This window comes from Oncorhynchus mykiss, chromosome 10, assembly GCF_013265735.2.
Source record: "Oncorhynchus mykiss isolate Arlee chromosome 10, USDA_OmykA_1.1, whole genome shotgun sequence".
NCBI classification, from domain to species: Eukaryota; Metazoa; Chordata; class Actinopteri; order Salmoniformes; family Salmonidae; genus Oncorhynchus; species Oncorhynchus mykiss.
Genome location: NC_048574.1, coordinates 23,332,985 through 23,356,336, shown reverse-complemented (window position 1 = coordinate 23,356,336; position 23,352 = coordinate 23,332,985). Strand labels below are relative to the sequence as shown.

The 23,352-nt window shown below is 42.8% G+C and overlaps 2 protein-coding genes across 2 annotated transcripts in view; one reads left to right on the top strand and one right to left on the bottom strand.

Moving 5' to 3' along the window:
• Window positions 1-7,987, top strand: part of LOC110533526 (junctional adhesion molecule 3B) — a 44,976-nt gene extending 36,989 nt beyond the window's left edge. The window contains exons 2-9 of the mRNA XM_021617819.2: window positions 2,034-2,102; window positions 2,252-2,365; window positions 2,589-2,741; window positions 3,473-3,675; window positions 4,676-4,775; window positions 5,307-5,436; window positions 5,654-5,708; window positions 5,787-7,987. Coding sequence (XP_021473494.1) covers window positions 2,034-2,102; window positions 2,252-2,365; window positions 2,589-2,741; window positions 3,473-3,675; window positions 4,676-4,775; window positions 5,307-5,436; window positions 5,654-5,708; window positions 5,787-5,822 — 860 coding nt within the window. The 3' untranslated portion in view covers window positions 5,823-7,987. The remainder of the gene's footprint in view (window positions 1-2,033; window positions 2,103-2,251; window positions 2,366-2,588; window positions 2,742-3,472; window positions 3,676-4,675; window positions 4,776-5,306; window positions 5,437-5,653; window positions 5,709-5,786) is intronic.
• ncapd3 (non-SMC condensin II complex, subunit D3) overlaps window positions 7,000-23,352 on the bottom strand; it is a 33,057-nt gene continuing 16,704 nt past the window's right edge. The window contains exons 16-35 of the mRNA XM_036989926.1: window positions 22,954-23,174; window positions 22,503-22,694; window positions 22,114-22,211; window positions 21,204-21,313; window positions 20,986-21,093; window positions 20,713-20,827; window positions 20,407-20,502; window positions 19,906-20,144; window positions 19,539-19,618; window positions 19,288-19,425; window positions 17,425-17,558; window positions 17,076-17,281; window positions 16,627-16,737; window positions 14,556-14,717; window positions 14,091-14,206; window positions 10,250-10,338; window positions 10,087-10,134; window positions 8,403-8,465; window positions 8,259-8,313; window positions 7,000-8,172 (exon numbers count right to left, since the gene is read on the bottom strand). Coding sequence (XP_036845821.1) covers window positions 8,100-8,172; window positions 8,259-8,313; window positions 8,403-8,465; window positions 10,087-10,134; window positions 10,250-10,338; window positions 14,091-14,206; window positions 14,556-14,717; window positions 16,627-16,737; window positions 17,076-17,281; window positions 17,425-17,558; window positions 19,288-19,425; window positions 19,539-19,618; window positions 19,906-20,144; window positions 20,407-20,502; window positions 20,713-20,827; window positions 20,986-21,093; window positions 21,204-21,313; window positions 22,114-22,211; window positions 22,503-22,694; window positions 22,954-23,174 — 2,454 coding nt within the window. The 3' untranslated portion in view covers window positions 7,000-8,099. The remainder of the gene's footprint in view (window positions 8,173-8,258; window positions 8,314-8,402; window positions 8,466-10,086; window positions 10,135-10,249; window positions 10,339-14,090; window positions 14,207-14,555; window positions 14,718-16,626; window positions 16,738-17,075; window positions 17,282-17,424; window positions 17,559-19,287; window positions 19,426-19,538; window positions 19,619-19,905; window positions 20,145-20,406; window positions 20,503-20,712; window positions 20,828-20,985; window positions 21,094-21,203; window positions 21,314-22,113; window positions 22,212-22,502; window positions 22,695-22,953; window positions 23,175-23,352) is intronic.

The window sequence follows — 23,352 nt, the reverse complement described above, 5'->3', positions numbered from 1 at the left end:
CTTATATTAAGTTAAGCGGGTGAATATTCGCCTTTTTCAGCCCGTGGGACAATGTATGCCTGTTGTTTAAACTGACGACATAAGGTAAACAAGCTGTGGTCTAGTAACGATCTCAGAGACCTTAGGATAAGCAGCTTACCCAGTCTGCTTTAGAGGGCGACCCCAAACAGCTCCCACACCCATGCGTGCTTTGGATAGTTAGCAGGGAACTGGTATGAGACTGACATTGACTTAGCAGGACCAAGGTGATGGGGACAGGAAATACACCTACTAATGCCTGGGTGTGAGGAGAGTTTCCTGGGGAAAGGTCTACCAAAGGATCTGTAACCTTATGCTTTCAGACAGACTTGTCTCTTCAGGTCGCAGACTCGCCTTATTGTGTGAAAGAACTGTGTGTTGTCTTGCTAATTAATTGTGTCAGCAGAGTCCCGGTGAACTCAGCCGGTAAAAGGCTCTAAATGTGCTCCTGTCTTTTTAATGGACAGGGGCACTTAGGCCTCTTTCTTTAGACAGGGATGGGGAGCTGGGACGCAATGGGGCGCCAAGCCGGGTTACTGGATCAGTAAGGTTCCTGGAGGTAACCACTTAATGAAAACGCCAACAGAGTTGGTTATTGGTTTCAGTCAGGTGAAGTAGCCACTGGCCTCAGTCAAAGTGTGTCACCAGGAGAAACAATCTAATATAGTGGAACAGTAAAGTTAGGGGTTGGCAGTGGGGAGTGGCACACAATGCAGGAAATAAAAAGGGATAGTTCACACAGATCACACATTGGTTTCCTTACCCTGTAAGCAGTCTATGTACAAGGTCTGACAGAAATCAATTATTTGGTTTAGTTTCTCTAGCACTGTTTTGTGGCACAAGTCACATTCAAGTCATGGTACCGATATTAGCATATTTGGTGCATCATGTCCAAATCATCCGAAAACATCTAAAATTGATAGTAAAGCTCCACAAAGTCACTTACAAATGATTTGAATACGATGTGTGAAAAATGCTAATATCGGTACCATGTCCTGAATGGAATTTGGAAACAGTGGCAGGGAAACTAAACTAAAGCATGGATTGCTGGCATACCTTGTCCATAGATTGCTTACTAGGGTCGGGACAATACCAGTATCGCGATACTCGTTAGTATCGTGGCAAGGAAACAAAACACGAAGCAGATTGAACTTTTTTGAAAAACAGCCCTAATGTTGAAAACAAGCATTATGTTGTCATCCAGAGTCACATGTATTTATTTTCCAAGCTATAGCACACAATATTATTCATATAGGAGGTTTTTAACAGACCAAAGAGTAAGGTCTGCTTCATGTTTGCATTTTTTTCCATGGAAAAAATATAGCGATACTGGTATCGGTTAAGGAAACCAATATGTCAATTTGTAATTTGGGTGAACTATCCCTAGTAGGACATTCATTCACACTGACATGCAGTTCACTCAAGCTAACTGACCAAGCCTCTGTGACCCTGACCAGCAGCTACTTGAGCCTAAGCATCATCTGAGTCTCAGGGAGACTATTCATGGTTGTGTGACTGGGTTGGTATGCATGTGTGGAGGAATGGCCTGTCGGGATGATTCAGCAGTGCCCACTCCCATGGCCCATTACTGCCACATGGGCACTCGCGTCAGGCCCAGAGAGGGAGAGAGAGAGATGGGCCGGGCAGGCTGCTAGGCTGCCACTGGCATGGGAGAGCTCGCGCCGAGAAGGGCATGCGCCTCCCTGCACAATTACTCACAGTGCGTAGAAACTGTGCCCCCCCTTAAGTCCACGTCGGTTCGCCCCGCCAGACTAAAAATGGAAGGTAACAGATCCAGGCCATGGTACACTGGGAAGAATGAAGAATGCGTTTCTGGAATTTTGGATGAGCTAACTGGTTAGAAACAACCTTAATGGGGGCGTAACAGCGAGCTCACCAACCATAGCCCGGCAAACAGGCACAGCTCGCACGTAGTTTGTGAGATCATCAGTGTGATGGCAAAGTTCGTGTGACTGTGAGACTTATGTTTCTTCCTCCTCTTTCCTGTTTTGCAGGTTACTTCAACGTGTTGGCAGTGATTCTGAAAACAACTAATGATGCGCCGTGGGCCAACGAGTTTGAATGTAAGAGCCAAAAGAGATGTCGTAATGAATACACCGATGTGCTTGACTTTGACTTGACACTAAAGAACCACAACCACCAAACAACATCAATCCTTTGGTTCTTCATTTTGAAAGCCTTGCATCTAATTTCCTCTCTTCTCGTCTGGTAGCTATCGAATTGTCCTGTTTGATAGAGTCCATCTCCACAAACGACCCCAGAATCGAATGGAAGAAAATTAAGGATGGGGAGCCCAGTTATGTCTACTTTGAGAAGAAGATCTCAGGTAACAGACTCAATTGAGTGCTTTGTCAATGTCATCTTCACTAATATCAATATCAAAGTGACACAAAGGGACAAAAAAAAGATCTGATCATCTTACAGAAACAAATAATTCCTGCTTTACAAACAGCAGTTCTGACTAATAAGGGAATGACATTCTGTTTTATACTCATCAATTATGTCTGTATTAAATCAGCGGGAACTTAGTGTTTTTTTTTCTCCTGCAGGAGATTTGGAGGGCAGAGCAAGGATCAGAGAGCCTGCAACATTAGTGATAACCAATGCCACAAGATCAGACTCAGCCAGTTATCGTTGCGAAGTCACCGCCCCAATTGACCAGAAAACCTTTGATGAGATTTTGATCAACCTTGTCATAAGAGGTAGGTATATCAGCCACTTCAACTCACATCTACTCAACACACCACTAGCTTTTTGCACCATAATCACAGTATTAGTTGTATTACCAAAGTAAACTGTGGTATAATATTGAAGCCAGAACAAATTTAAGACTTTACACCAACACAAAGATACATCACCCTGTGGCTATGACTGAAATGGCATGTTTGGGGAAGGAAGAATTGCCACTACCTAGCTGAAATTGCATGTTTGCCAAGTCATTTGCGATGCAGTTCTTTAATGCATCTCATAATTTCACTGCCAAAATATTTGCTCTTAGTCTTAAACCTTGTTGCTTTTGGAAGTTATGCTTCATAACATACAAAACACAATGAACATACTCATTGTCCCTACAAACAGCCTCAGAGGTTACTACTTTCAATGCTGTAAGCTGAAACTTGTTTGTAGGTCAGGCCAACTCTTTGGCACACGTATGAGGATGCGTTGTGACTGGCCTGTCCCTGCCGCAAAGGCGTGTTCTGGGCTATATAGGGAAACCTCTGAAACTGCATCCCCGCTAAATAGCATCGCTAAAGATGGAAAGTGCCGTGTGTTTAGTTGACAGGGTTTGGCACGGGGCAAAAGACGCGTACCCATTCTCAGAGGTCATTCATTGGCCTAGTAACTATAACCGAATGTGTATCATGGGTTGTGCTGATTTGACACGTTCAGATGCTGAATGTTGCCATTGCTGAATATGTGTTTGTGTCCACAGTGAAGCCAGTGGTGCCGAAATGTGCTGTCCCCAAATCGGTGCCTGTGGGGAAGGCGGCGGAGCTCCGCTGCGTGGAGGATGAAGGTTTCCCCAAGTCTCAATACCAGTGGTTCCGCAACAAGGAGGAGATCCCCGATGACCCCAAGACCAGCCCCAAGTTCTTCAACTCCTCCTACATGCTCAACGCCGAAACTGGAACCCTGGTAAGTGTGTGTTTTTGTGTGAGGACTGGGAGGGAAGGGGACTCTAGGGCAGGGTGAGGCTGTGGGGGTAGGTGTGGATATTTTGGGGAAACAGTTGATGGTGCACAGGGGATTGAGGCATGAGGGGAATTTGCAGTCCTCGTTGGCACATTCCTGAACTCCCTCTCCCCTGCTCAGCCAGACACAGTCAATGGCTCGCCCCCAGGCTCTCCACTCAACCTTCACACTAGCCTCTAAAGGTTGGCCTGGCTGTCACTGACATACTTCCAGGGAGTCACACCCTATTACATGCTACACCGGCCCCTTTTACTTGAAGACCACCAGTTTACGTTGCCATGAATCTGCGTTTCGTATCCAACTAACCAAAAGCCAACTAACTATCAACAGGACTAGAATTAGATGACAAGACATCATTAGCCTGGGTTCAAATGTGATGGGAGACAGCATACGAAAACTGAAGGGATATCTGTTGAACATCAAAGCTCATCACAACTAATTTTGGTGACAGTTCCACCTAATCCCAATTGGACCTCGTTATAAACTGGCACTTTACCACATGCAGTAAAATATATTGGCACACTTGCAGGATTTACTATTTCTTCGAAAATAAGTTGACATTTGAAAAACTGTATGTTTTTACATGTGCATTTGTTTGATTTACAACTGCATAGGACCAAAACAACGAATAATTTAAACTAAAATGTTTCACTACAAAGTCCAAAAATAGCATGGACAACAGTTTTCTAAATTCTAATTAATTTGGTTGGAGGCAATGATTTGCATTTACTGTGTAATTTCTCAACTGTGGTGAGTTTGCAGGTGCCTACAGGTTAAACATAGCCAGTCAACCAGTTTTTAAAAGAAAAAACTGAACATTCTGAACACTGCACTCCATTGTACCATTGTAAAGTGCCACGGGTGCCAATATATTTTACAGCATCTGTACATACACCAGAACAAAAGGACACCGGTTATACTGTTGTTGGGTTTTCCTCTTCAGAAATTCAGTGCTGTCAGAAAGGACGACTCAGGAGAGTACTTCTGCCGAGCAAAGAACGACGCGGGTCACTCAGAATGTGGACCGCAGACGATGGAAGTCTGTAAGTCTGTTTGACAGCTGACACAGTTGTATACAAGTTACACAACACACTAGGGTTGGGCGGTATCTAGATTTTCATACCGTTTCTGTACCATACTGGGGTATACGGTATTAATGAATTTTCACACACAGGGGGTGACATAAATAAAAACAAGCACAAAACAATTTAGTCAACAGGGATCTTGATCCAGGAGGGGATTGAATGTCTCTGCTGTAACCAAGAAGCTTGATCTTGACATCTAACCATTAGCAAGTTAGCAAACCAAATGCATAGCTGGAGCCCTGAGCTGGATATAATTTATTTGACACATCTTATATTTCATATAGTTTACTTAACTTAGTTATAAGCAATGGGTTAAAAACAGTATTGAAAATCACACTGTCGGTATTTCTAAATACCCCAGTATACAGTATATCGCCCAAACCTACATGTTGAAGCATGTTATTCCAGTAGTCCGGTATTTCCTTCATAAAGAGCCAGTTGAAGATACCTCAACATAAATTCTTCATTCTTCCTGTTGTTTCTCCCCAGATAACATCAATATTGCCGGGATCATCCTGGGAGTGCTGGTGGTGGTGGTGGTGCTATTGTGTATAACAGTGGGCATCTGCTGTGCGTACAAGCGAGGCTACTTCGTCAGCCAGAAACAGACAGGAAACAAGTGAGTGAGACTTCCTCTTGAGCGGCGCGGCAATGGGTCATGGCTCATTGAGGTTTAACATTTGCTGATTTAGACCTTATGAACAGCCTTGACTTCACAACTTGACCTGGTCAACTCACAGCATATGGTTTTATAACATGCATGGAACAATTCTTACTAGAAATGTGTTTTTGCAACAACAAATGTCTTCTGATCATGTCTCCATTGTGTCTGACAGTTACAAAGCCCCAGCGAAAGGAGACGGAGTGGACTACGTCAGGACAGAGGACGAGGTGCGTAAAGAAAAAAACGAAATATTTTAAAAAAGGCAGTCCAACTTTTTCTTACTTGCTCTTCCCTTTTTATTCTAGGGCGACTTCCGACACAAATCTTCATTTGTCATCTGAAGACGAAGGGCATGGAAGGGAAAGGTGTGATACTTTGGACTGAACTCACTAAGTGTGAGATGACCAGTGAGCTGCCACAGTATGTGCCTTGAGCTCTCTGCACGTCTGAAACAATTCAAGTTTGCCAAAGGTGACAAGTTTTCACAAATCTATATAGAACTATTAACCATCGTTACAGACACATAAGTATTGAAACCTGCTTGTTGACCTTTTTATCACCAAACAACTTATTTTTGCTAAATTATGGAGATTTTTATGTTAAAGTTATAGCATGTTTCAATAAGGTTAACACTATCTGCTGGGGAAAAGCATTTATGTAAGATGTTCTGCCAGGAGGGGAAAAACATCTAGTTAAGCTCTGAAGAAAATCTAACATGACATATTTCTACTTTAAACATGTGCTTCAAACCTTTGTCATTTATATAACTTTTTTTTTTTCTATCAGCAAAATTTGTCAGACTATTTTTGATGGAATATATTTTGAAATGCCTATAGATAAAGGTTTACTTTTTTAAATATTTGTAAAATACTAGCATACTTTTTTATTTGGTTGTGGGAAAAATAAGTTTCAACCACTCAGAATTCAGCTGTAAAATTTTCACCTTTCCTACCCTCCTCCCTCCCCCACCCACCAAATCACTAAATGACTTGTTTTACCATAAAGGTTTGGTTCTAGAACAGTCTTACATATTTTATTTAAGGTTGGGATTTCCATGTTAATATTGAAAGTGAAATGTTGTTTGTAGATAGTGTCTTGGACAGTAAAAGGCTTCAATGAGTACCAGCCAAAAGCTGGGAAATACTGTATACAATCAGTGCTGCATATCCTTGATTTAGGTGTCCTTCTTTAAGTGTCCTTCTATGCTTGAGTTTATCTTGTATATATTGAATATATTGTCCAGTTTTTTGTTGTTGCTGTATGTCGGGAATACATTGAGTATTTGTAATACAGGGTTTATGTTGGTTAAAAATTGTATATAGATAACTGTTTGTGTGTGTGCCCCCAAGGAGGCAATATGAAACTCTTCCCATGGTTTGAAAAATACATGGTCATGGTAGAGACGATCTGCCTAATGTTTGCACATAGGACATTTTACACTGAACAATCTTCTCTACACCAGGCAAAAAAACATAGAATTTCAAATTCAAGTAAATGACCTAAGATGTTGTATTTGTCATTTTCCCAAATGAATTTATATCCAAGAGTTACAAAACATTACAAGATAGAGTAATTGCTAGGTGAAACCAATTAATGCAGATGCAAAACATTTTTTACAAAACAGGTACTTAAGGTTTTCATTTGTACTTTGATAAAGCTCATTCCTCTTAAGTGCCTTCTGCCATTACAACAGTAGATCAGCTTTATGCCATCTAACACATTTTAACATTTTATTTTAAAGGTATTTCTCAATCACAATACTGCAAAATGCACAAAAACCTGAATTGCATGTTTAATACTCTACGAACGGCGTTTGAGAGGAATGATGACATTAAGAATAATGGAACATTTTCCCACCCAAATAATTTTTACATATCTGCTTCGTTCTGTAAATAGATTATTTTATTTTAGCATTGTTTTAAAGGATTACACTTTTTCCATTGGAGTAGAAATAGAGATGTATTATGCAATAGTGCCTAAATAGTGGGAATTCTTTTTGGTAGAGTAAAGACAAATAAGAAAATATACACAAAGTTTGTTAGCGGATTAAATAGATGGAGAAACACTAAAGCATGACGCCTACATTTACCATAAAGGCCAGAAAACACTGGCAACTTCCAAGGCATTGAAAATAAGATATTTTTATAATTAAACAGCCCTCTTCAAAACCGGCAATATGTAGTTTTAAATACACAGTGAAAGAAATTACAATACATGTTCTATGGTTGGGGCTAGCTAAGCCAAATACTGACTGCCAATCACGCTTTTCCTCCAATCCAAGGTTGATGAGGTTCCAGCTATCCAGTATTGATAATCTGCCTCTAATTTCTCCAATACTTGAGGTTGGCGTTGAAATCATGTGAAGGTTCAAGCGTTTACACGTTTATTTGATTGAGAACATGATTTTTCTGAACCAAACTAATGTAACGCCCATCTCGGGCCTGGTACAAATCCTCTGAGAATTCTTGAACCGTATGTTAATGATTAATAAAACTCACTTCTAATATTCTGACATGGGTGCTGGATTTTCATTTACAAAAATAAAGAAAATATCAATACAATTTTACATGGGACATCAAGTGTGTTCAGTATAGACAGAAGAGAACATGAAGAAATAGCTACTGATGTATTTGTCTCGTTCTTTTTTGATTGAGTGGGGACTGCACGTTCCATTGCCTTGGCACTGGAGTTCTGAAAACACAAGAAATGAATTAGGTGAAACATTCCGACCATTATATGGTTTAAAGCTTACTTTGATCAAAAAAATAAGTACTTACTGCTGATCAGGTGAGATCAATTGAAGGACACGTCCTTCTTCTCCAGTCTTTGACCCTATGAAGAAGAAAAAACTAGTCAGACCAAACATCAGTGTCATCTTGTGGTGAAATGGCATCTGTCTAAAAGGTCAAAATATTGCATACCTGTTCTCCGGTCACTGAAGATGGCGCTAACTCCTTCCCCGAATGTAACTTCATTTATGTTACCTGAGGAACATGTAATAGGGATATTATGTTGGGCAATTAAATTTTTGATATTTAATGTAAAGCATAAGGTTAGTAGTTTGGTTAAAGGGCAATTCCACCACTTTTCAACCCCATCTTCAGCACCAAACCAGTGTCTACATACTTTTGTATATGTAGTGTATGTGGATTCGGCTATTTCAGCCACACCCGTTGCTGACAGGTGTATAAAATAGAGCACACAGTCATGCAATCTACATAGACAAACATTGGCAGTGGAATGGCCTTACTGAAGAGCTCAATGACTTTCAACGCGGCACAGTCATAGGATGCCACCTTTCCAACAAGTCCGTTTGTCATATTTCTGCCCTGCTAGAGCTGCCCCAGTCAACTGTAAGTGCTGATATTGTGAAGTGGAAATGTCTAGGAGCAACAACGGCTCAGCCGCGAAATGGCAGGCCACACAAGCTCACAGAAGGAGACCGCCAAGTGCTGATTCACATAGCTTATAAAAATAGTCTGTTCTCGGTTGCAACGCTCACTACAGAGTTCCAATCTGCCCCTGAAAGCAAATTCAGCACAATAACTGTTTGTCGGGAGCTTCATGAAATGGGTTTCTATGGCCGAGCAGCCGCACATAAGCCTAATATCACCATGCGCAATGCCAAGCATCGGCTGAAGTGGTGTAAAGCTAGCTGCCATTGGACTCTAGAGCAGTGGAAATGCGTTCTCTGAAGTGAAGAATCACGCTTCACTATCTGGCATACTTTGGTCATATAGTGTGTGAAAACAGTACATTACAATGATCTGTGGTAAAAAAATTTAAAAAAGTTAAGGTTGTAAGAAAATTATCCTGTGACACAGGGTAGGATTAAAAGTTAAAAGAAACAATGATTTTCAAAGCCTGCAACGGGTTTCTAGCCCAAAGGAGGGTATTTTATTTTTCCCCACGTCACTGCCAATCTAATAGTGTATCAAAATCACATTTTACATAAGTTGACACTGGTATTTCATTGGATACAATGAAAATGAGGTTGAAAAGTGGTGTAGTTCCCTTTTGAGGTTAGGGTTAAGTGTAGGGTTTGGCATAAGGTTAGCAGTATGGTTAAGGTTAGTTTTAAAAACAGATTTTAAGAAGATGGTAGAACGTCCAGCTTTGCCAATTGATGAATGACTTCAGTGAGTGGGAAATGACCACCTCGGGACAACGGTTTTTTGTGTTGGGGTTTATCATGGGGCTGCCAGCCATCGACTTGTGGCCCAAAAGCAGGTATTTTTGCTCTACATGAAGAAGCTTTCATTGAGTCAGTAAATTATTGACAGTACCTGAAAACACTACCCACAGTGATATTCAGAAGGCTCCTTCCCCAACCACAAGGTTTCTTAAGACCCCAAGTACAAAGCTCTCCAATGAGGGAACTCTAGCAGGATCAGCATTATTGGGCACAATGGATGGTAACCACTGAATGATCAATGCATATAGAGATTGAATGTCTAGAGCAGTGTGATCCATGCAGTTCCACATGATACTCCTCATTCAATGTTAGCTGCTCTTGGGACATGCACACAGCCTATACACTTGGCATGCGGGAGGGTGTCTGACTCCTGAAGGAGGAGGATTCAGATCCGGGTTTGTCCAACTTACCCTGCGGGGTGCTTATAGCTCGATCGCAGACGCCTCCTTTCGGCTTCACTGTAATAGTGGAACACAAGAAAAAGGAAAGAAATCTATCAAAAATGGAATCACATCAAGTCGGAGTTGGCTATTTCCATCTAGTCAGCGGTGTGGTCATGAAAGGCGGCCATACCTGATCCATCCAGAGGTGTGAAGTTTCTGTCGCCGGTCACCATGACCCAGCTCCTGTGTGGCCCGCTCCTCTGCTTCGCTGGCTGACGCCTGGGGTTCGAGCACAACACCCAGAGATACAAGCTTAATTACACTCTCCCATTCCACATAGCAGCCAGGTGTGCCCATGGTGGTGGTTGTAATAGAATGTTGTTGTAGGTGTAGCTGAAGTGACAATGGGAGTAATGTGTCTAGTGCCAGATCAAAAGGCGCAGTGCAGTCAAAAACATGTGTTTTATATACAGTTTTACATACACATTTCCAGACTAGGAGTCTGGCATAATACTTTGAAAATTATGATTTTGAAATCACCTGAAGTTTCTGCCTGTTTTGGTGGGATGGAGTTTTGGCCTGCCTAGTGACATCATCAGGTAGTAAATTAGTTAATTAACAAATAAGAGTTCCAAACCTCTGCCAATAACAGCTAGTTCATGTTTCCCCTCCCCACTCTTGCTTAAGAAATTGCTCTTTGCTAAAAATCTATTTTGTTTTCAATTAAAATGGTTGAAAAACATCACAGTAATGTACTTAAATTGTTACCCAGAAATGATTGATCGATCGATCTATCTATCTATCTATATATATATATATATATATATATAAATAAATAAAAAGGCTGCATTGGACCGAAGATTATTAGGCATTTAATAGCGCCATTTGAGATTGCTCAATCTGGGACTGGAATGTGTCCACCCCACCTTGTAGTACAGAGGATTCAAGGTGACGTAAAATGGGTGTAATATTTTCACACCAAGTATAAGTAGACTTAAGGCGGTAGGTAGGTACAGTGCATTCGGAAAGTATTCAGAACTTCTCCTTTTCCACATTTTGTTACGTTACAGCCTTGTTCTAAAATTGATTAAATTGCCCCGCCCTCCCCCAGGAAATCTACACAACACACACCAAAAAAAAAAATAGGTTTAGAAATTATTAGCAAATGTATTAAAATTAAACTGAAATTACAGTTACATAAGTACTCAGTACTTTGTTTAAGCACCTTTGGCAGCGATTACAGCCTTGAGCTTTCTTGGGTATGACGTTACAAGCTTGGCACACCTGTATTTGGTGAGTTCCTCCCATTCTTCTCCGTAGATCCTCTCACGCGCTGTCAGGTTGGATAGGGAGCGTCGCTGCACAGCTATTTCAAAGTCTCTCTAGAGATGTTAGATTGGGTTCAAGTCCGGGCTCTGGCTAGGCCACTGAAGGACATTCAGAGACTTGTTCCGAAGCCACTCCTCCATTCCCGACTGTGTGCTTAGGGTCATTATCTTGTTGGAAGGTGAACCTTCGCCCAAGTCTGGGGTCCTGAGAGCTCTGGAACAGGTTTTCATCAAGGATTTCTGTACTTTGCTCCACTCATCTTTTCCTTGATCCTGACTAGTCTCCCAGTCCCAGTCCCTGACACTGAAAAACATACCCACAGCATGATGCTGCCACCATGCTTTTACCATGGGGATGGTGCCAGGTTTCCTCCAGACGTGATGCTTGGCATTCAGGCCAGAGTGTTCAATCTTGGTTTCATCAGACCAGAAAAATCGTTTCTCATGGTCTGAGGTGCCTTTTGGCAAACTCCAACTGGGCTGTCATGTGTCTTACTGAAGAGTGGCTTTCGTCTGGCCACTACCATAAAGGCCTGATTAAGGGAGTGCTTCAGAGATGGGAGAATCTTCCAGAAAAACGACCATCTCCACAAAAGGAACTCTGAAGCTCTGTCAAAGAGACCAACAGGTTCCTGGTCACCTTCTTGACCAAGGCCCTTATCCCTTGATTGCTCAGTTCGGCCGGGCGGCCAGCTCTGGGAAGTGACTCGGTGGTTCCAGACCACTTTTCGCTACCATTCCCCAGATCTGTGCCTCGCCACAATCCTGTCTTGGAGCTCTACGGAAAATTCCTTCGACCTCATGGCTTGGATTTGCGCTGACATGCACTGTCAACTGTTGGACCTTATATAGACAGGTGTGTGCCTTTCCAAATCATGTCCAATCTATTGAATTTACTCCAATCAAGTTGTAGAAACATCTCAAGGATGATCAATGGAAACAGGATGCACCTGAGCTCAATTTTGAGTCTCATAGCAAAGGGTCTGAATACTTACGTAAATAATTTAACACATTTGCAAAATAATTCTTAAAACCTGTTCTCGTTTTGTCATTATGGGGTATTATGTAGATTGATGAGGGAAAAATGGAATTTAATACAATGTAGAATAAGGCTACCGTTGCAAAACATGGAATAAGTCAAGGTCTGAATAGTTTCCAAATGCACTGAATGTACAGTATAGGTAGGTAGCAGGGTTTCCGTTAGCCGGTAATTGCTGGCTTTTGGCCAACAAAATAAATCATGCACCCCGACTGTTGCATGCTGCCTTACGTGCCTGCCCCTACTGGTGAGGAGAGAGCGTGCGAGAGAGGCGCGCTTTGGGCTACTGTTGATTGCAAAGATGGAGGCCTTTTTAATTTAAGTAAAATGAAAAAGTTAGAGTATGCCAGGGTTTGCGTTAGGCAGTAACAGCAGTCTTTCACAGATGGAGCCTTTGAGTGTAAAATCTGTCTGACAGTGCAAGAGTTTCAAGACAACTGTGAACTCTGAAAAATCGAGGTCAAATAATGACTTCAGTGATCTTCAGGTCGGAGATCTAGAAAGAGGCCCGAGTTGGATGTTTTTTGCTTGTTTTTCCCCGCCAGTTGTCTTGAACGCACTGAAGTTGGAAGTCAGTTCCCAACTGCGTTCCCAGTTGTTTTGAACACGGCATCAAAAGGCAACGGAAGGCAGGCTTTATCAGCGCGTCACACAGCACTTTGCAATGAGCCGAAGTCAGTATGCATTTTGAAAACATATACTTAATTGTTTGAAACCTGAACATTTTAGTACACATGACGCATGTCTTACCTTGCTTCAAGGTAGCCCATTAGATCACCTCCCTTTCTAAATTTTTAACAGATCATTTCATTGGTCACATGAAACCACTAGCATGTGCAGTGCCCTTTTGCATTATGGAATGAACATTCACGCGTAGCCTGCTGCGCTTATAATGTGAAGAAATAGTTAATCAACTAAACATTTTGAGCTGTTGCATCAGACTCATGTAGCCTAGGCCTACTCGTTGTATGAATTTGGGATCCATCGTCTCAGAGTCCAGAGTCTGTTTGGAATAGGCCATGTCTTTCTCATAAACTTAAACTTTTAAACTATAGTAGATTGACATAGGCTAGTGATTTTGCTGTTTGTTACTGGTCTTGTTGGCTGAGGAAAAGTAAATGTGGACAGTTATAACATGTTCAAAGCACACAACAGAATTCGGAAAGGACCGCACATCGTTGCATCCACAACTTGCATGTTCTAGTAATATCAATGACCATATTCTAAATGTGATTTAGAATAGAACACCCTAATCAGGTTACGCACCCAATGCATATGGATCAGGTACATTTATCAAATGTCCGGTAATTGAAAATGTTGCTGGTCAAAATGTCCAGCTCCACAATTTCCTAACGGAAACCCTGTAGTATGCCTATAGTAAAGAGAGATGTCATTCATATGGCAAAATATTTAGCTCGTCTATTCTCAGCGCGCCTCTCAAGGGTGCTGTTGGAGAGACGCATCTCTGCAGCACTCCCAACATTCCATCAAAAACATAATCAAATGCGCCTCCCGAGTGGCGCAGCGGTCTAAGGCACTGCATTGCAGTGTTGCGTCATCACTACAGCCTGGGGTTCGATCTTCGATAAATAACAATTTTCCTAACAGAAATCCTAGTAGGTAGGTATGAAAACATTGTGCTTATATGCAGCTAAGAGCTGTACCTGTCTGACTGGGAAAGTCTTTGGGTGAGCAGGTGGCTGGGGCCGACGGGCTGGGGCGTGGCAAAGCCCGTTTGGAGGAGCCTGTGGGCAGGGGCAGGGGCAGGGGAGCCCAGGATCTGAGAGACAGGGAGGGGGACAATTATGAGAGTATGTATGGGATGTAGCCTGTAGACATTTAGACAATTGACATTGAGTCAGACATTTCTTCATATTCTCTATTTTACAGCCAGATATAGTAACTTTTAGAATTAATTTCCACTTAAATAGAATTTTCACCTACTGACATCAATGCAAGTGAGATTGACTTAAGTGGAAGTTAGGCATCAAGGGGCAATTACTTCATTGCCAGCAGGGCTCCTGATGGATTGCTATTCAGGCTGTTCGCAGCAAAGAGTAATGGCTGTAAGAAAGTACACCTATCTAAAAAAGACAAGACCTCCCTCCATTACTAGGCCTAGTGCTCACCGGCGTGCCCCCAGAGGCAGCATCCCCTCCCAGGGAGCAGTGGGCCATCTGGGCTTCCATCTCCTTCTCATACATCTTCAGGTTGTACTCCATTTCTACCGCCAGCTGCTCGTCCGCTGCAAAGAACTCCTTCACCTCACTGCGGTAGTCCTGCATGGTCAGCTAGACAGCAGGGAGAAGTGTTATATCCCCTTAGGAGTTGGCCTTAGGAACAGATCTAGGATCAGACTAGCTTGAGACCCAAGAGCCATTGGGTTTCATTACAGCACAGCCAATGTGCCAACAGCCCCGACACCCTGTCTAACCCTTAATAATCAGTGTGCAATATGCTTTTGGAAACTTCAGAAACTTCATATCCACACCCAAAATAAATTTTACAAATACAGAAGATCCACTTACTGTGGGCTTCTTTAACACAGTTTTCCACGAGGTGTTTTGCGTTGCATATAAGGATGCACATTTTAGTAAATTTGGCTGAGGACTAACAGACCCTCATTAACCGGTCAACAAAATTGTTTCCAAACAGTAAAATGACGTGATCAACAGGAAATACTATGCATGCATACATACACGGGTGGGATGTTTTTCATCAAGATGGAACAATAGAAAGCCTATCATCTTAAAGTCGAAAAGCTATTATTGAACACGCAACTGCAATTAGCGGAAAAACACTGGTCAAAACAGCGCACTTAATGCGAGCGGTTCCATATGTGACAGATGAAAATCCGTTAGAAACAACTAGGATGGGTTGCTAATATAACTACGATTGTGCCTTTAGCTTCTGGACAATGAAAGAAACTTATGAAAGCCAATGTCTGTCTTCTCTAGTTTACAACAGCCCTGTGACCGGCCTCTGCTTCACCATGGCTTTATGGTAGGCGGGAGCAAATTGTTAGGTACTGCACCAGAGTCCCTCTCTGAAGTTGAAGAGCTACAGATGGTACTCTCCTCGGTGGCCTGTGTTTGCATGCTTGCTAACTGCTAGCACAGGCAGACTCCTGTGTCAGCTCCTTTCAATGTTTGCTGCAAACTTTTGGGGTTAGCGTCGCATTCAGAGGCAATAGTGGTTGGGCATGTTTTTCCTATACTGATTGTTTGAAGTAAAGTAAAATGTTCAGGTTTCAAACAATGATACTGCCTCAAATTCACATTGCAAAGTGATGGGTGATGCACTGATAGCATGCCTACCATTGACTATCGCCTATGCACTCGAATGGGAGGCGTGCTTTAACTTCGAGTTGAAAGAAGAAAATTGTAGCTCTTTAAAATCATGGCCATCAAAACAGTTAACAATTCTAAATGCAATTCCACGTTATTTGTTGCGTAATGACTGGGCTTATAAAAGAACATGTCGCTCCAGTACCAGCTTTTTGAGGAGCTGCTCTTGCCCTGTGACCAGCAGCAATAAGCTATTCCGCTCCTCAAACTAGGCTCTGTATGCGTGATAAATAAGATGCATGACGACTACCCAAAATACACGCATTTAATTCCACTCAATTATGCTAATTAACCTATAGATGAATAAGCATGACCAGTCATGTGTCTTTTCAGTAGCTTACCGATTAACATCCCTAGTTGCACATTTACCTGAACTATGACACTTCCTGAGCTAATGGAAACTCCACCGAGAACACAAAACATTGGCTCAAAGTGGTGTTTGACAAAAAAAAAAAACTCTGGAAATCTGTATTTGCAAAGTTATTTTTGGATAATTATTAAGTTGAGTGTTCAAGGTTTCCAAAACTGTTTTGAAAAACAAAGAAAATGTTTCCAAATAAGTGTTTCAAACTTGACCAAATCACCTCAGCTAATCAAAAGGAACATTGAATGACTCCAATGTAGCGTTGGAATCAGAAGAGCCCTACTCCACTGTATTCACTATCCTGGTGGATAGAAACATTGTTATGGGATACATTTTGAACTGCAAACCATGCTCAGTCCTAAGTTCTTGCTTTTAATGTATTTTCAAAATTTCTAGGTTGTTTTAATATATTTTACATTTTTCTAATTTCGCTATCATACATTATGCTTGACAATGGATGACGATGGCCGTGTTCCCTCTCTGCCTTACCTGGAGGTAGCCCATGAGGTCCTTCAGGACTGGCGAGCGCTTCTGTTCCAGCATGCTCTTAAGATTAATGATGATGGGAATCATGCTCTCGATGAACACTTTCTTCTGGACCTGTGGGTGGATGGATGAACAGAGGTTTGTTAGTTAGCCGTTGGCCCCCTCTAGTGGCTTGGAACACAACATTTGTTGGTTTAAGTAGTGCTGGACAAATACATGTTTATTGTAAGTCACTTTGGATATAAATGACTGCTAAATAGTAATACTTTCATTACTACTACTTGTTTTAGAATACAACATTGTGTGTCCTATTAAGACGTGTTGCATGTAAAATAATTAAAGAAAGCTTAAATTGCAACCAAATCCAAGTCCTGGCACCCCTTTTCATTATACTAAAATTGTCATAATTTATTATTACTACTACCGCCACCATTATTCAAAGCTCAACATACCTGTGAGACCACCTTCTTCTGAGCCACCTGCATGACGGCCTTGGCCATGGCCATCTGCTCATCCTCCTGCGGCTCGTCACCACCAGCCCCCGCCGCTTCGCTCAGTGCCGACAGCTTGATCTCCTTGAGGCTGAGGATACCAAATGTCTCAGCCAGCACTGCCGCCCCGTCACCGTCCAGAGGCAGCTCCCCGTCCACGAAGCACGCTGAAGGGAATGGGGTGGAGGCAGAGAGACAGCGAAAGAGCAGGTGTGAGAGACAAAAGGTGCATACATTCGAAAAGCACTCACCAATACATATTTGAAGAGTACATGTCATTTCAATGTAGACGTTTTCTTGGAGCGCTTACCGAGGATGTTCTGGCTGATCTTGATGGTGATGTTAAAGCGCTGGGCGTCTGTGAAGTGCACCAGCAGGAACCTATAAATCGTGAACCTCCTCTCTTTGTTCTGGGCTCCTTTAAGGGAGAACTTAGCCTTCTCACTGGGGGACAAACAGACATTTACTAGTGTTTCCCAACCTGTCATTGACTAGGGACTGGCAAACTACATAATTGCTATCGAATAGAATGACACCCTTAAGTCCATTGTAACACATGGCACACATTTCCAATTCGCACAATTGCTCAAATAGAATTGCCGGTTCAAAAGTCTAGCTAGTTCACAATTACACTACAACAGCAAAGAACAAATCCCATACTACTCATCCACGGATTAGAAATCATTTTTTACTGTGAAAATATATTGTGACCATCTCACCATCGGAATAGCTGATCAGCAATATCTCAGAGTGCAAGTTCAGAATCACCAAATTAGAATAGTCCTCATCATCCTTGTAAACTCAGCAAAAAAAAAGATCTTCATTGTAAAGGGTTTAAACAGTTTCCCATGCCTGTTCAGTGAACCATAAACAATTAAATGAACATGCACCTGTAGAACGGTCGTTAAGACACTAACAGCTTACAGACAGTAGGCAAGGACACTAAAGAGGCCTTTCTACTGACTGAAAAACACCAAAAGAAAGATGCCAAGGGCAATAAATTGCAATGTCCGTACAGAGATGCCTAAGACAGCGCTACAGGGAGACAGGATGGACAGCTGATCGTCCTCGCAGTGGCAGACCACGTGTAACACTGGCACAGGATCGGTACATCCGAACATCACACCTGCGGGACAGGAAAAGGATGGCAACAACTGCCCGAGTTACACCAGGAACGCACAATCTCTCCATCAGTGCTCAGATTCTCAGCCTATTGTGAACAGAGGCTGGACTGAGGGCTTGTAGGCCTGTTGTAAGGCAGGTCCTCACCAGACATCACCGGCAACAACGTCACCTATGGGCACAAACCCACCATCGCTGGACCAGACAGGACTGGCAAAAAGTGCTTTCACTGACGAGTCGTGGTTTTGTCTCACCAGGGGAGATGGTCGGATTCGCGTTTATCGCCGAAGGAATGAGCGTTACACCGAGGCCTGTTCTCTGGAACGGGATCAGTTCGGAGGTGGAGGGTCCGTCATGGTCTGGGGCGGTATGTCACAGAATCATCGGACTGAGCTTGATGTCATTGCAGGCAATCTCAACGCTGTGCTTTACAGGGAAGACATCCTCCTCCCTCATGTGGTATCCTTCCTGCCGGCTCATCCTTACATGACCCTCCAGCGTGACAATGCCACCAGCCATACTGCTCGTTCTATGCGTGATTTCCTGCAAGACAGGAATGTCAGTGTTCTGTCATGGCCAGCGAAGAGCACGGATTTCAATCCCATTAACACGTCTGGGACCTGTTGGATCAGAGGGTGAGGGCTAGGGCCATTCCTCCCAGAAATGTCCAGGAACTTGCAGGTGCCTTGGTGGAAGAGTTGGGTAACATCTCACAGCAAGAACTGGCAAATATGGTGCAGTCCATGAGGAGGAAATGCACTGCAGTACTTAAAGCAGCTGGCGGCCACACCAGATACTGACTGTTACTTTTGATTTTGACCAACTTTGTTGAGGGACACATTATTCCATTTCTGTTAGTCACTTCTGTGGAACTTGTTCAGTTTGTGTCTCAGTTGTTGAATCCTGTTATGTTCCTAAAAATATTTACACGTTAAGTTTGCTGAAAATAAACAGTTAATTGAGAGGACGTTTCTTTTTTTTGCTGAGTTCAGAAAGCAATTGGTAGCTAATATAAAACTACTTTTAGCCAAAAATAGGAGCATAATTGTACCTGGCCGCTTGAGGGAATTTGTTGTAGGTCTTGTGTTTCTCATAGGAGTTGAAGTGGAAGATGCACTCAATGAAGTGCTGTGAGAACATCACTGGGTTCTTCTTGAGCAGGAGGTGAACCAGGCAGTACTCACAAAGACTGGAATGGAAATAACTGATTAATTTACTAGTTCCCTCAGTTATGTTAATTTTTTGCCTTTTGTATTGAGTGCATTGGAACTGGTGACAGTGTACATAATGATCACCACTTACCTAGCAATGGTAGGGTCAGAATCCACCAGCACTGCAATGAAACGGAAGAACAGCGAGCCCTTCCATTTGACAAACTCTTCCTACAAACAGCAACAGAAACAATTCTTTATCCTCCTCCTGACAGTGACAGGTTTATTGGAAAAAACATTTACATTGTGGCTTTAGCAAGCTGAATTCAGGAAAAACAAGTATATATAATTCCAGGATTACAGCGACTGAGAATAACACTTAAGAGGGCATAGTCGTTTAAGAAGATTGATACATTTTAAATCAATCAAGCCATAGTAACACTTAATTTTCTGTCAGTTTATTGTCCTCTGGCCACAACCGGTACAGCAGAGGGCACTGTATTGTTTCTGAGTCCTACCTGCAGCAGGTTAGTGAGCATGGTGAGGGTCTGCTTGCGGATGAGCGGCTCCTTATCGCGGAGACAGGCCGACACGTTGGGAACGTAGCGGTCAACCATGTTGGTGTAGCGCACGCACAGGTCACACATAACCACAACCACGTTGCTACGCACCGCCAACTCGCTGCACAATTCCAGTTCGCGGGCGAACGCCGGCAGGTATTTGCGGGTCAGCTCCTCGTGCTGCAGGCACAGCTTACCTGGAGGGAGACAGGAGGGGTGGAGAGTTCGCGATCCAGTAATTTTTGGAGCAGAGTGCTTATGGTATGCTACTCTTCCTGGGGTCCAGCAAAATTAAGGCAGTTATACAATTCTAAAAACATTGTGTGTGTGCACTCAGGCCCCAACTCCACTACCATATATCTATAGCACAATGGTGTAGGGGCTAGGGGTTGTTTCTGGACAGTGTCTCAGCCAAAAATACATTCATTTCCAGGAAGGTGGTCTGAGGTGAGGTCATACCTAGAGTGATGACAGCATGAGCCCGGACACTGCTGGGCATGGAGGAAGCCTTAAACTGAGACAGAGGCTGGGAGCAGGCCAGTTCCTCTGACCCCTCTGTTAGAACACGAAACACACAAAACATGTATAGTAGAAAAAAAACATTTGACATAGCTGTGAATGGACCAGAAGAACAATGCATAAGACTGATGAATTGAATGTGACCAAAGATACTGAACAGCTGATTTTACAAAAAGGTTTTTCCTTCCTGTAGCACTTAAGGGCTCCATAACATTCTAATATTCTCTGAATAATGTATTAAAATACCTGACTGTTGTTCCACACTGGAGGTGAGGACAGACTGGACCAGGAGCACAATGCGCTTGCCCACTTTGGAGGGACAATGCAGCGACGCCACGCCTAGTGTGTACAGGTGCTTTACCTGGCCGGAGGAAAAAAAATTGAGTAGTTAGATGGATGGGCAAGATGACCTCAATGAAGCCCAATTAATTCACAAAAGATCCAGTTTACACTTGCTTTGCAATAGTATTCAAAGGACCGGTCAATGAGTGATTCTGTTAATATGTTCATTTCTCTCACCACCAAATCCTCATTCAAATTCTGTGCTCCGTTTTCATTCAGGATGACGCCGGAAAGATACGCCTCACAGACCGAGACTAGTTCTCCACAGTGTTGGTTAAGGAATGTCTGCAAAGCATAATTTAAATTCTGGTTAGCGAGCACAGTCCACATTAAAAAGTTGGGAAGTGAGTTACTGGGATTTATTTGAATATTTGTGGCTCGCACACAAAAACTACCTGTGTGTCACTGACTGCCTCTGCCTTGCCCAGTCGACACAGAGTCTCCACACTGGCACTGATCACCTCCAGAGGCATTTCAAAGCTCTTCAGCCAGGTAATAATGTCCTCTGCCATTAAAAAATATAAAATAAGTTAGATTCACAAACAAGAATTAAGGATAGCTAGGGTCAGGGCTATTTCCAGACCACATGATGCAACCAGGAATAAATCTGGACCCTAGTTATAGTCAAGGGCACAGAATTTCTGCCAATCAAAAAAAACTCCTACAATAGAGGGGAGGGAACCAGGGCCTACATTTTTTTATTTTAAATAAAATAAATCTACCAGTCACTCAGATTTCTTTACCAGCCAAAATGTAATAGTAAGAATTAATGTGGTATATTGCTAAATTTCATTCCATTTTAACCAAAATAACAGTGACAAAATATTCAGCTGCCCCTTTAAGAACAGGTTGTTACCATAGTAACATGGCCACTCCAGTCATATGAGAGATTTGGGTTCTGACTAGGGCATCTCTTCACTGAAGCAGCAGACTCAAACTAACATTGAAAAACAACCAAGCGTGTGAACAAAACAATGTAAATAGCCAAGAAACACGAGGACAAAGTCTCAATTTGTAAACTTGAGTAAATTAGACAAACTTTTATGCTTGTGCGCAGCACCTCCAAAACTAAATCATTCAGCACTCAGTATGCACGGCTCCTCTCCTCTGCTGCTTGAGGTCAGATATAGGATGCATATTTCTTTGTACGATTAGCAGATACGAAACCACGTGGCTGGTGAAATACACATTCTTAGCTATAGCTAACTCTAGAAACATTTGGTAGGTGTTAATTTTATGTCTTGGAAGGAGCCATCTTGACAGCTCATCCTGTGTCATCCAATTCAAAGCAACTTGGACACCCACCGACAATCCTGCTCTTGGTGTCTTCGTTCAGATGCTCGCCAATGTCCCCGATCACGCATAGGATATGGCAGGATGTTGCCACTGTGACGTTCTTTGACCTAGAAAATAAAACATTCAGTAAAATATTTGACAAGCACAGGAGATGGGCTGTTTGAAAATACGCAGCGTCCCTTTCTTGACGTAATGACCAGTCTGTATAGTGACTGGACTGGTGAAAGCCATGTGAAACCTCTGCTTTCACCAATCACGTTGTCTAAGGTAAGGAAACAAAAAAACGGAGGAAGAAAGGATGCATTGTCTTAGTATTAAGACAAGGCCAGAGAGCGGGCCGGATACAGTTATTTACAAAAATAAATACTGTAAGATATTTATCAATAGCCTGATCTGACCTGACCAGGTCGTCCCAGGCGTCCAAGATCTTTCCGTAGTCGAGTCGGGGGCAGGAGCTGGCCACTTTGGAGAGCAGCAGCCACGCCCCGGCCGCATGCTCTGCCTCCGTGTGAGAGATGAGGTTGTTGATGAAGGCTGCAGTGAACTTGTTCTGCTTGGACCACACCGTGAAGGCCCTGCTGAAGTACCGGCTGTAGAGGAGGAAAGCAAAGGTTTAATCATTTTTTTTTGGTCCCCACTTACACTATGGAAGTTAATTGTTTAGGTGAAATTTTTGTTTGAATACGATTCATACATATTTAGTATAATATTGGCTGTTGGGAGGTGTTCCTCACTTCTGTCCAATTAAATTATTTCTGGACATTTAGCGGACCACTTTTGGCTGAATAGCACCCCCAGACGCACTTAATTAACATGAAGTCTCTGAAAGCAGCATAAATGTGCACCTACCCAAGGTCTTGGCAGTGGTCACACAGCAGGCCCAGCAGGTTCCAGGTCAGTGTCTGCTGGGCATCCCTGTAGCTGTAGGAGCCATGGCTCTTCACCTGGCTGAGGATGGTCTGCTCTAGGCACTCCAGGGCTTTCTCCTGGACCGAGCTCTCTGCGTCCACCACGGCCGGCACCACGCCCCGCAGCCACGCCTTCTGTACCAGGTTGTTCTCTGGGTGGGCCTGAATAGAGGGTTAGCCCCAGGCACAGAGATATGAGAAACATATGGAGGAAAGAAAAGAGTGTGCTTGTGAATGACTGAAGTTGACTATACAGACCAGAGATCTACAAGGCTCCTAGACCTTATGAGCTGGTTTCCTGGACCATGGAAACTCCATAGGTGAATAGGATTGAAGTGTT